Source organism: Hippoglossus stenolepis, chromosome 3 (genome assembly GCF_022539355.2).
Source record: "Hippoglossus stenolepis isolate QCI-W04-F060 chromosome 3, HSTE1.2, whole genome shotgun sequence".
Taxonomy (NCBI): domain Eukaryota; kingdom Metazoa; phylum Chordata; class Actinopteri; order Pleuronectiformes; family Pleuronectidae; genus Hippoglossus; species Hippoglossus stenolepis.
Genome location: NC_061485.1, coordinates 21,337,154 through 21,350,179, shown reverse-complemented (window position 1 = coordinate 21,350,179; position 13,026 = coordinate 21,337,154). Strand labels below are relative to the sequence as shown.

Here is a 13,026-nt window from a genome sequence, read left to right as displayed (position 1 = left end):
GACAAACATGAAAAAACAATTCAGTTCATCTAGGACTTATCCAACAAGAGCGATCAAAGCAGTAGCTGGGCCCTGCTATGAAAACTGATGACTAATGCTTGGCCCCACCCGACCAAACCACAAACATGCGTATGTGAATACATGAAATGGTTTTGTTGCTGTAGCTGCTGTCACAGCTTTCAAATAGCCCTCGCAAAATGGTCGGTGGTGATGATGTGGATCAGCGAGGCTCAGTGGTGGAAATGGAGAAAAGCTGCGGGCCGTGTTAGGAGGAGAGAATTTGGAGCAGAAGTGTAAGATTAGCAAGGAAGCTAACTGTTGTTGGGTAACTGCAGTTTGTCGAGCTGCACGAGGATGGAGGTTACTGCAGTAGGGAAGGAAGCTGGGTAAACTCACAACTGAAATCATTGGTCCCAACATAATACAATCGTCTATCTGTGCCGACATTATGCCGTGAATACACTTTACTACATCAGAGCTAGCTTGGATGAGCAATAACAGTAAAACAGCGATCATTAGTCCCTTTTACAGCTTTCCTTAACTTGATATGCAAAAAAGACACACGCTTACTCTCGCAGAACCCGCACTGAACGTGGTGAACAGCTGCGAACACGAGAACAATGAGCCTCCAACTGTCAGATCATAACTACTGCTCTAACACAAAACAGCCGTCAAGTTGACAGGTATCAAACAGGAAGCCCCTCCACGCACAGGAATTCAGAAAAGAGTGAGCTCACTGCCCAGATACATACCATAGGTGTGATTGTGAGTGTGTATCCTCTATATATGCTGCTCTGTACACTACCAATACACTCTCTTGAGGCCGCTTCACCTTAGATTTCCCTCTGTGGAAACACTGGAGTCGACACTGGATGTCAAACACACGCGCACACAGACACACACGTAAACACACACACACACCCTGTCAGCAGTGAAAAAGTTGCTGCCCCGCCCTCTTGGAAGAGGCACAACAAGTCTGTGCTGCTCAGGCTCCACCTCCTCTGCCACAAGGCACAGAGCAGCCTGCGTCAGAATGGACGGCTGGACACACAAAGGCCCACCCACTGCTCCCTGACTGCCAGGAAAAATAAGTGAGACAGCTTGAGGGAAACTTTGGGCTGGGCCAGGCCAGAGATTTCGTTTTTTTTAAAAAGGAGGGATGTTGCAGTTTGATACCAAGGCACGATGACCCACAGCAAGATGATCGCAGGGAGAGGCATAATGGAGGCCGAGTGTGAAACAGCAATGAGGCAGAAGTGGATTTGCTGTAGCAGTGTTGTTTGGCAGAGTCTGGGTGTGTCTGAGAGAGACTCACTGCTCAGGAATCTAGACGTCAGAGCCAGTCTAACAACAGAGACAGAGAGTGTGTGTGCGTGTGTGTGTATATGTGTTTGTGTGTTTAGAAAGAAAAGAAGATAGGGAGGAGGGATCACATCACATGAAGTCCAATCCACACCCAAAGACAACCAGAGCAGAGAGAAAGGAAAAACTGCCAATTAAAGAGAGACAAAGATGGAGGGAGGAGACCATTAAACAAGTTGGTCGTCAACAAAACCTTCAGACATGGTTTCCCTGGCCTCCGCGGTGCTTCAAAGTCGACCCTGGACAAAAGGAACAGACCGGAAACGCAGCTTCTGGACAGCAGCCAAAGGTGTACGTTAGAATAAAAACCCAAAACTAAAAACACGAAGCAGTGTAACATGTCCCTTCTTTCACACTTAAACACTGCCATAGATTAAACCTAACATACCTCCTAGATTCAATCCACAGATTCTTTATTTGCTCAGACTGAACATTTCACACCACCAAACAAGTAAAACATGTTAATAGGGGAGGAGTTTAGAAAAGAGCACCCCCCTGTGTCTAAAAATACTCATAGCACATAAATATAAATGAATGGACGATTGTGCAGTGTGATGTCTGAAACTGTTGTGTGGGCCGATTGTGTCAGTTTATATATCCGTCTGTGTTCATGCCTCATGGACACAAGACTAACATCTATAGAAGAATATACATATCAACTACTGTTTGTGTCATGTTTGCATTGTCTGCGCTATAAAAGGCACAATATCTTACTTATGAGCAACATGTCGATTTTAGCCATAGATCTATCAAACAGTTATTGTTATTGTTATTTCTTTTCTCTAGATTTAGTAAGGAATTTGGCATGGGATACTTAATGCAAATTGAAAATATGATGACATGCACACTTAACTTTTTGTATTACCTCATAATAAACCCTAGCTATAATTTTCTGTGAGGCATTTCTTTACTGAACATGAGCAGTCTTGCTTACACAGCAACCAAACCAAGCTGATGGTTGCAACACAGGATTATCACCCTGGAAAAATCAAAAGCATCAGTGGTCATTTGTCTAAAAATATCTTCAAAAAGGCAAAAAGAATGCCGACTTGAGGTCTCTGTTCACTGCACAATCCACTACCCTGGCACATCCAGTGCAAAAATACTTGTGTCTGTTCCTGGACCTTTCAAAATAAATCTTCTTTATTCGGTTGTCTCTCGATGACAAGGACACAAGAAAACCTTCCCTCTGCTTTAGCTTTGTGTGACTGTTTATTGTGTGTGTGTGGTTACATTCTTACACTGGATGCCATGCCTTCCTTGGAAACTCATGGTAAGACTTATCTTTGCTGACAACTAATGAGCTGAAGCAGACCCACCCATCCTGAGGGGTCTGACCAATCCGATCTCTGAAGCTGTAAATGGGGGGGTGAAGGTTTTTAAAAAGTACGTGTCTTATCTGACGTATTATACTCATTATATAATTGGCCAGCACCATGACAAGCAGACAAACATAGCAACTAGCAGATAAAGAAACTAGATAGAACATAGTGAGCTAAATATTCAAATATTCATAAACTAAAATATAAGTTAGCAGAGAGATCACACCAGAGACATGGGGATTCACTGTAAATCTCACAAATGAAAAAAGGGGCTAAGTCTCTCCACTCACATCAACCATAGCTCTGGCATTTTACTAAAAATAGTAACTACCTATCACAGAACAGGCAACAACAAGTGAAAGGGAGGGAGAGACCAACAATAGATCTGAAAGGAATTTCATTTATCAGGCGCCGAGAAACAGGAATATGAATCAGTATGTTGAGGAGAGTCTCTTTAACTTCAAGGAAATAACAGTGATATTCTTGATAAACTTGTATATTCAGATATCTGCATCCTATATGTGAAAGAAGAACAGGTAGTGCCCCTCGAGCCCGTACAGCTGATAACACCCCAGCAAACATAACTGTTGGATGGTTACAAAATTGGGAGGAAACTATGTTATCTTTGGTCATTGTGCCAGGAAATAACTTATCTGATGAAATTCAAGGCTGAGCTCCACAATATCCACTGCCGAACCTTCTCAGCCTTTGCTGCATTCAGGCTCATACAGGGAGGAATGCAGGGCCGGTGCCATCAAACATACTTCAAAACGTTCATGCATTGTTTTCTTGCATGTGAGGGAAACACATTGCTTGAAAACAAATTGCTTTATTGTTGCTATGACATTTTAAGTCATTTATAATGTCATAGCGTAGGCATGATATGTTCAGGTGCCGATCAGAAATATGGGGTATGAGAGCCGGGTGGTAAAAAGCACTCTACAAATCCTAACATAAAATCAAAATCCATCAAAGAGAATATACATGACCATGACAACCAACTAATGCTAATCAGAAAGCTCAGTTCATTCATAGATCATAGTTAAGCAGCAAAGTTTTCTTATTTAAAAAGGTCCAGTGTGTAAGATTTAGGTGAAAGGGATCTATTGGCAGAAATTGAACATAAAATAATCCTAGTGATGTTTTCACTAGTGTGTTTCATCTAAATTGTACGAATTGTTGTTTTCTTTACCTTAGAATTAGGTCTTTATATTTAAATACTGTATATTTACATCTGGAGCAGGTCTTCTCTAAGGAGGCCGCCATGTTTTTTACAGTAGCCCAGACTGGACAAACTAAACACCTTTTGAGTTTTTATGACAATTGAAGGCTACAGGTTCTCTTTCATGCTTGGAAGGGGAGGATGTGAGGGGTAATCAGCTGCAACATGCAACTTCACCACTAGGTGTAACTAAATTCTACACACTGAACCTTTAATAATGACTATAAAAAAAAGGTGGAGCAATTCAGTGAATCAATATAATACCCACTAATGAAAAACATCTAAAAGTTGATGTGCAAATAGACAAATAGTGACCACGGTGAAACTCTTGTTCCATTGTGTCCCCCATACCCTACAGTAAAATAGACGCCCTTTGCTGCACATCAGAAGACCTTCTCTAAATTTAGCGCTACACTTTCCCCCCTGGTTTGTTGACCCGGACATGATCCCACTCTAGAAACACACACAAGACAATCTGGACTTTGTCTTCAAACAGACAATATCCGTTGTCATATACTGAGGCTTGTGTCTTAAAGTTACAGTGCAGAGAAAACCCTCCTCAAACTGTTTGCTCTCTGACAGAATAAGACCAAGATCAAGTTAGAACGTGTCAGCAATTTATAAAATTAGCACATACTAATCACACCGTTGTGAACACGTCATCACCAGCTTCCACTTACATGTGTTTATGTGTTACCAAGAACTTTAGTCAATATATATCATTACAGTTTCCAGTAACCATCAGGCTGCTCGGTCTTCATTACTGATCGAGACAAACATCATGTGGCTACCAGCAACAGCTTTTCTTCAATCGTGCTGAATCACCCTCTCCGGTTAGGCCGGACACCAGAGCTACTTTTCTACCACATGATTTTAATGACATAACAAAAACCGGAGAGCAACGTTTGGTTCAGCCGTCGAGCTCAAGCCAAACTGGCAGTGAAGTGAGGAATCTTGCAGCACAAGACCCGATGAGTGCTGCTGGGAAATAATAACACACGGGACAAACCCCAACCTTTAAGGGAACATTTCACAGGCCGTGGGAGGAAGATATTGAGCTGTACAGGATGTGTCAACAAAACACGTCTGTGTGTTTATGATCGCACAACTTGCTCTCCCTCTCGTCTGGCACACACACACAGCCCGAGGGTTGATTACTGTGTTACACGTGATGAAGCACCTCATCAATACAGCTGATATCCTCATGCCTTCTCTGATCAGTACATGTAAACAAATCCTGTGAAGATCTGACAATGACAAGGTTTTCCACAGATCTGACTTGTAACATAGACATTTTATTTGACGTAAAAGACTGAATGACAAAGTCCTACTGTTAACTCACAATGCTGCATGGGTCAGAGACACCGTGAAGATTCAGATGATTTATTACTGTAATACATGATGTGCACCGGGTTATTGAAAAAACACAGCAGCACTGAAATTTGCTGTCTAGCTGTTCATTAAAGTGTGAAAACACAATTGTCAGCTGTCAAGACTGATGTGTACAAGCTCCATTACAGTTCATAATGGATGCGTGTGTATGGCAGTGAGGAAATGTACTGGACGTGTGTGCTAGTGCTCAGCCATTGTCCTCTGATGGGGGGGGGGAGTGGACCACTGAGACACTGAACTCCACCCTGGACACATTTGCTATTTAACCTTTCACACATAAATAACCCTGATAACCCAGTATTGGCATCAGGACAGACGTTGTTGACCTGTTACATGTCAACACGCAATCAGTTTCTCTGCCAGATGGAAAATGCACAACACGCCATTTTAAATCGTGCAATAAAAACAAAGAAGAAATGAAAGAATGATTAAGTATTGGAGCTACACACCCTTTAAGGTTTGCTAGTGTAGATAATCACTGGAGAATGCTATTTGGGCAAAACTGAAAAAGATCAAGACCCTTTCCCATGAAGGCACCCAAACAGAACTTGATGTTCTTTTATATGGAATAAAAAACCCGGATCCTCTCAGCTGCACACACACCTACAACCTTCAGAACAGCAACAGTGACTCGTCTGTCAGAATTTCCCTGTGGTTTGGTGCATGTGGCAACTGGTTACAAACACTGCCAGCATTGCCCCGGCCTTGGTTTAATATCTCACTACTAGAAAACATCCACACACTGAACGCTCAGAGGCTGACCAGGAGCCTCTCACATTCCAGAGGGAAAGAGAGAGAGAGAGAGAGAGAGGAAGGGAGAGAGAGAGGAAGGGGGAGAGAGAGAGAGAGAGAGAGAGAGAGAGAGAGAGAGAGAGAGAGAGAGAGAGGGAGGAGGGTCTGACTTGGATTGGAACCAAGAAAGTCTTTTCCCAAATGTCCTTTCCCAGACATGCAGTACAAACCGTACTAACAGAACTAACAGCAAACCTATACTTACATGCTGCCTTACATGAACAAAACAAAACACACGTGGAAGCCCATTGGATTAGTTGCTCAGCACATACCATGGCACAAGCACTCGCACACACATAAACAATCACACGTTTGCACACACCTGCTCCTCCACAGCCACATCGTGCAGGGCCGGGGTGTCCCGTGGGCCTCGGATCCAGCTCAGTATCTGGCCCATGTTGGCTGAAAGTGCCTCCGACTGCGTTTGTGTGTGTGTGTGTGTGCGTGTGTGTCTATCAGCTCCTGCCTTGTCTGTCGGCTTGCAGCATGTTTCCAGCACGCAGGGCAGGGAGCGAGGAGAGAGAGAGAAGGGGAGGGCAGAGGGACCAAGGGGTGGGCGTGGCTGTGGAGCAGAGCAGAGCAGGGGCAAGGACCAGACGTGGAAGTCAGAAGAGGCTCTCTGGGCTATAAAGGGAAGTGAGCTGATCGTGGACTGACACCCTCTTGATGAGGGGGCCACATCTGAGCCGCTTCTCAGGGAAACAGATACATCACCAACACACACACACACACACACACACAACACACACACACACACACACAAGGGCATGCGTGCATAAAACTAAGAACACGTCTGCCTATGTGAAAAATTGATTTTCACCTCCTGTAAAACACCCCCCTTTTAATCTGACACACTGTCAACAAGCACACACCCAGATTCATGATGCAAGACAGGCCTTGTGCACACAAAGGCACAGAGACATGAACATAGTTACACACTTCTTATCGGCACGCAGCCGTAAGACACAGGTTGTGCAACTATCCCGGCTGACTAATTGCCTGTGAGAATAACAGGAGGGGCCCACACATTAGGTTTACATTACATCTGCATCATCTAATGGCCCAGAGAGACCAGGCTGAGCTGAAAGTGATCAGTCTTAAACCTCTGTGCCAGTAACATGACCTCTGAATGATTAAAGCCCATGTTATTTCAACATCTGGTCACACGGTCAGAATCGATCAATAGCTGCTGTCGGAGCCCAAGAAAACCCATCAGAGGCAAATGGGGCTCTCGCTCAGTCTGTTGACTGAGCGAGAGCAAAAAGTGAATGTACAGAGCAGGAATGAAGGGAGTGTTTCGAGATTTCCCCAAGCTTACGGCATGGGTGTTGGCTTTCTGAACCCTCACCTACAGTTTTTTGAAGACAGCGGTTTTATTTTAAACTTTATTTCAACCACATTCAGATTGGGATTCTGTAACACTTTCTGATAAGAAAAGACAGAAAGTGTAAGAAAATGCAGCCGAGTCTTTTGTGTATCGTTCCCATTGTTTTCATGTCTGCTAAAGTCCAGTGCAAAGTACAACTCCAGTTCCATCACTTGGGTTTATTGTGCGTCCCCTTGGGCCGGGCTTGGGTGGAGTGAGCAGACAATACTGTCTTAGAGTGAGTCACTGTGGTGCAATAATTCTGACAGCCAAGCCTTTCGCCTGCTAATAGCACACCTCAGCAAAATATGAAAATAATGTTCAAACCAGCCTGACACGAAACTCCAGTTTGCGCAGTGCAACGGTCGAGTGGTCTCTGAGGCCATATGGAGACGAGAGCTGTCCCTTTAAACATGCCAAATATAATTCACTGCTACGACAACCTGCAATATCCCAGCACAGGGGCAATGTGATACCGAGACTGAGCGACGAGAAGCCACATCCATGTTGGATTTCTTCACCGGATTAAAACATGAACACGTTATAAACACACTCGCACATTTTCAAACAGAAAAATTGATTATAATCAAATGTAAATTATTTGACTATGTTGTTAAGCTTTTTTCTACTACTTGTGTTGCTGATATCTACTTAGGGATTTTTTTTTCAATGAATGTATTTTATTTTACCTTTTATAAATGTTCAAAATAAAATGAATTTAACCAAACTAAATAAATAGCTGTGTATATTATAAAACACTATTAAAATACACACTAGTATGTTGTGCTGATAAAATATGGAAGACATAATACAGAACTATTGAAGAAATTACATTTATTTTAATAAAATTGATGACACGTTTGTGTGTGTTCTGCTGAAGTTGCACGTGACGTGTACATTGTTACTCTGCAGGTTTTTTTTAACTATGAGGCAGCGGAGGGGGAGACAAAAATAAGACCTGAGGTGGAACAGACAGGTGCAAGCTGCTCTAAAAACAACAAATCACCTATTGTGCCGATGATTTGTGTCACTTATCATCCATGGGGGTTTAAAGTAACACTATGTAACTTTTGACGGTACAATGACTTTGAATAGTTTGTGATCTATCTAGTAATCTAAATGATCTAGTGATCTATTATCTCGCTGTAGAATAAACCCCCATCTCGTGCCTTTATCTCACCCTTCTGGTAGCAATACACAGTACTATACTTCCTGCAGTGTAGTCTTGTCCTGACAATGTTAAAACTAAATTTCAGTAAAAACAATAAAATATCATTTGAAACGGGGGCCCTTTAAAAAAAATTGACTTCATGATAAATTTCACAGATATATTCATAACTGTGCTCAGAAGTCATGGAAAAATGATACACTTCTTATTTCTCTATAACTTGCCTGAGAGTCATGGGTTCAAAACAAACTGGGTTCAAGTTGCAGCCACAGCTCACCCAGTGATCCCATGCCAGAGTCATACTTCCTGTTTGCAAGCCCCCATAGCATTATGGGAACAGTAGTTTCTCACTATAACTCCATGGTTCTTATGTTCCTGGAATATTGATATGGATTTGCCTTGGTTTAAAAACTTGACATATAAAAGGTGAAGACAGGTTTATGGTCCATGGTGGTTTATAGCTTTGTGTGAGGGAGGTCACAGAGTCACACTGTGGGAAAACAATGCAGTTCAATCTGATGAGCCACTGTGCACAGACTTCATGGAATGAAGTCAAACGAGTCTGCATTTTTCTCTTTTCTCTCCCAAACACGGCTCTATGTGGGTGTATTTAACATGTTAAGACTATACATGTAAGCAAATGGTCGTGCTTCCACGTGTTCACACAGACGTTTCCATCAAACCCACAGCCTGGCACATTCCCAAACTGAGAGACACACCTTTGGCAATGTGAAGTGCCAACAGAGCCAGCCTGCAGAACAAGCTGGTGCACCAACACGTCAGGTCTTGTTATATAACTCACTGAGCATCCACATGAACCTGTATCACCTGTGTGACGTGTGGTGGAGCCGACTTTACATTTGCACACAGAGGTTCAACCTGCGTGATGGAGACAAGTGATCACGATGAGCTATATGAAAGTGAATGAGGAGACACTAGATGTTGTCATCAACATGTTTGTGTGCCGGTGTGTGGACACGAGTACGTATATGCAACTGGACACCTGTGCTAAACTGCAGCTCATCTCTATATTTAGATGTCACACTACAGTCGCTGCTCTCTCCACCATGGTGGTTCAGACGTCTACACACTGTCACCACCTCACACGCTGCTTCACCTGCAGCGAGCTAGTACGCCAGCTAGTCGGGGGAATCTATGAATCATACACAACCATCATTACAATGAAAGGTTGTCAGCTACTAAATACAAATTCAGGTAATGGATTACATATGAATGTAATCTAATCTGGATACTTTTGGATTACTTCAAACAAAGGGGACCCTGCTTTTGACATTGGGGCCCTCAGCTTTAGAGCGACCAGCCTGAGGAGATGAGGCGAGCAGATTCACTGAGTTCTTTTAAATCGCCTCTTTAAAGCCCATTTTACAGACTTGCTTTTATGTAATGTCATCTTCTTGTTCTTATTGCTCCTATTGATTTTATTTGTAATTGCTGCTTTTATGTGATGCTGTCATCAATAGTTTTTGTATTTACTAATTGTCTTTATCAATGTTATTATTATTATCAGTAGTAGTAGTATTAGTATTATTTACTAGCTCAAATTGAGCTAAACCCCTCCCACATTTTATTCCTAACTAAGAAGGAGTCATAGCTTCAGCTTTTCTTCAGATTTCAAGTTCAGTTGGGTTTATTGCAGATACTGATATGCCAGGTTTGCACAAATTGCACTGGACATAGACGGTATTGTGTTGCACACATTAGATGTTGAAGTGATGGGGATTTTGTCCAGAATGGAGGCTGTTTTGGAGAAACTGCTGCTGCTTGAACCTTCCACCACAAAGTGGAGCACTTGTCTATAAAACCCTGTAAGTCACATACTCATTAGATAACAGTGTTAGTTATGATGAAGAAAGGATAAGTGGTATAAAGGATGGATGGACATTTATGTTAATTAGAAACTATCAGATTTCAGAAATCATTAAATCCTCAACAATAAAACTTTAATCTAATAAGATTATTTTATCTGGACTGATTTTAGTTACTTACTTTGTAATCTGATTACATACAATCTTTTAAATGTTAAAATCATTACAGGTCAGGAAAGAGTATATTGTAGTGGTGAAATGCTGAATGTAATCTCAGTACAATGATTTACATTTACATGAAGATTAGGACAAAATCCTTGTAAAGATAAACACGATACAAAGAAAAAATCTTTTCACTAAGAAAAGTAAGTAAGTAAACAAGTAGCTCTTAAGATTCAGAAAAGAATCACTGATAGACAAAGTAAATGTTGTTTTTGGAAGATGATCAGTACCTTAAATTACCAAGGTACAGACGTTTGATGTTTAACGTGGCTCTCGCCTCCTCGAGAGCAAACACAAACAACTTTCCCAGGCTGCAGCTTTACAGACGAACGGCTCTTATCTGAGGAAACAGCGTTACTGCACGACCGCACTCAGCAGAGGGAGACAAACACTCACTCTCGTTTTCCTTCCGGTATGTACAGCAAACCGGCTCAGGCATATAATCTGAGAACAATATGCACTAATCTACTCTGACACAGGTACAACATGTTACACATTCCTCAGCTGTGGCTGCATTGTAAGGCCTCACGATTACACCACACGATACAATCTACATGTGAATAAGAGTTTTCATTCACATGTAGAAAGTAGATTTTATACAGTTTCTCATGAAAACTATATGAAACCAATAAGTTAATCTTTGGCATGTATACCACAGCCTTATCTGCTTTAGGTTGTGGTCACTCTAAGGTTCAGAATCGGGAGTGTTTCCTAGTATTACATAATGTTAGTTATCTGTGTTGACATAGAGATACAAAGCAGTGAACACAGTGAACTGGAGAACATTTCTTAAATCACTCCCAAAAAGATTTTTCTGAAGACATCAGGGAGTTCGTCTGTGAGAGAAATGTAAAAGGTGGAGGCTGTACCTTGCCATAGCAGTGAGCCACCGGGGGATGGTAGGCTGAAGACCTGTTACTATGTTGGACGTCAAGTGGGGAGGAAGCTGCTCCTTTTTGCTACATGCACAAACATACACACACACACATACCAGCATGTTATTGTAAAAGCAAAGGCTTCCAACAAGTTTTTTTGCCATTAAATTCAATGGAAGGGATGGAACGGATGCTATGATTACAAGCTATTGTGTTGGTGGATTACACATTTAACATCTGGCGAAAAATGTTTCATGTACAAGTCGGAAAATCCTAATGTTTTTTTTGCTTTTTAAACTGTCGAAAAAAGTCTAATATCACAAAATGAAGCAAATCAAAATGCAGGTTAGTATTTGAGGCATTATTCTCAGCTAACTATAGGTTTTGGACAGATAGAACTTATAAGTACAAGTTACTGTTGTATGACTAACAATGCTGCTCTGTCCATGCCATGCAATATATTTGAATGTTTCAACATGTTTAATATTGTCTGAAATATATTTAAAACAAGTTGAAACAGTCACAAAACACTGCAGTGTGTTTCACATCTGATCCTCAGCTTGAGTCTAATTCAAACCTGAGTGTGTGTAAAGCTTATCTCAATTCAAACACGCACACACCCTTATGTTCACTGCAAATACTGTGTGTGACAGAATGTGGGCAAAGCCCAACTTGCATGTACTTACTATCAAATCAAAAGTTATCATTACGCAGCCTGTGCCAAGTTTAGAGCGCAGTCATCAGAGCTGATACTCTTTCAGACTAGTTCTGCAGGTTTTTAATGCAGCGATAGCACACATGCAGTGTCTCTACAGGTTCTAAAACTGACTTGAGTTATTCAAAGTTTATCGCCAGAGGGTCAAACAAGAGAAAAGAGGAGGAGGAGGAGAGAGAAAGGATTTAGGCTACTTACAAGGCTCATCCAGTACGCTGCATACGCCATGATGGACCAGCAGCAGAGTGAACATGAGAGAAGGAAAGCTTCCACCCGACCGTGCCACTCTCTCCAGACCAAAGCACAAGATGTGCGCTGTCAAGCCTCCCAAAACCTCTGACACAGCGATGCCACTCCCCACTGCACTCTGCAGGTGACTATCACACAGACATGGTGGTGTCTGAGCTGCACTCTTCCTCTGACTCAGTGAGCTTACAGTCAACAGAGAAAATCACTCTTAACCAGCAAATATTACTGGAGCTGAGCCAGACATTTCTCAAGAAGTGAATTATTATCTGAGAGCCACCACCCCCACTCCCATTACCACACACACACACACACACACACACACACACACACACACACACACACACACACACACACACACACACACAGAGAGAGAGAGAGAGAGAGAGAGAGAGAGATTTCCTGAGGAAACTACTAATGTGATTGTCCCCAGCTCAACTGTTGAGGGGGGTTGGTCAAAATACTTTGAGCCTGATGCTGCTGCTGTGGTTTACAGCACTGGGCATAAAAACTGCAAA

General features: G+C 42.2%; 1 protein-coding gene across 42 annotated transcripts in view; it reads right to left on the bottom strand.

Moving 5' to 3' along the window:
• The window catches only part of cast (calpastatin), a 37,779-nt gene that overhangs the window by 23,918 nt on the left and 835 nt on the right, over nt 1-13,026 (bottom strand). For 5 of the 42 annotated variants that reach the window (XM_035153205.2, XM_035153206.2, XM_035153207.2 and 2 more), the window contains exon 1: nt 6,413-6,621. The exons of 5 other annotated variants lie outside the window; for them this stretch is intronic. In XM_035153205.2, coding sequence (XP_035009096.1) covers nt 6,413-6,487 — 75 coding nt within the window. In that variant the 5' untranslated portion in view covers nt 6,488-6,621. Of the gene's footprint in view, nt 1-752; nt 915-6,412; nt 6,634-11,541; nt 11,632-12,460; nt 12,610-13,026 lie in introns of those variants that run through there. 32 more of the 42 variants (XM_035153221.2, XM_035153229.2, XM_035153235.2 and 29 more) reach the window with 20 other exon arrangements.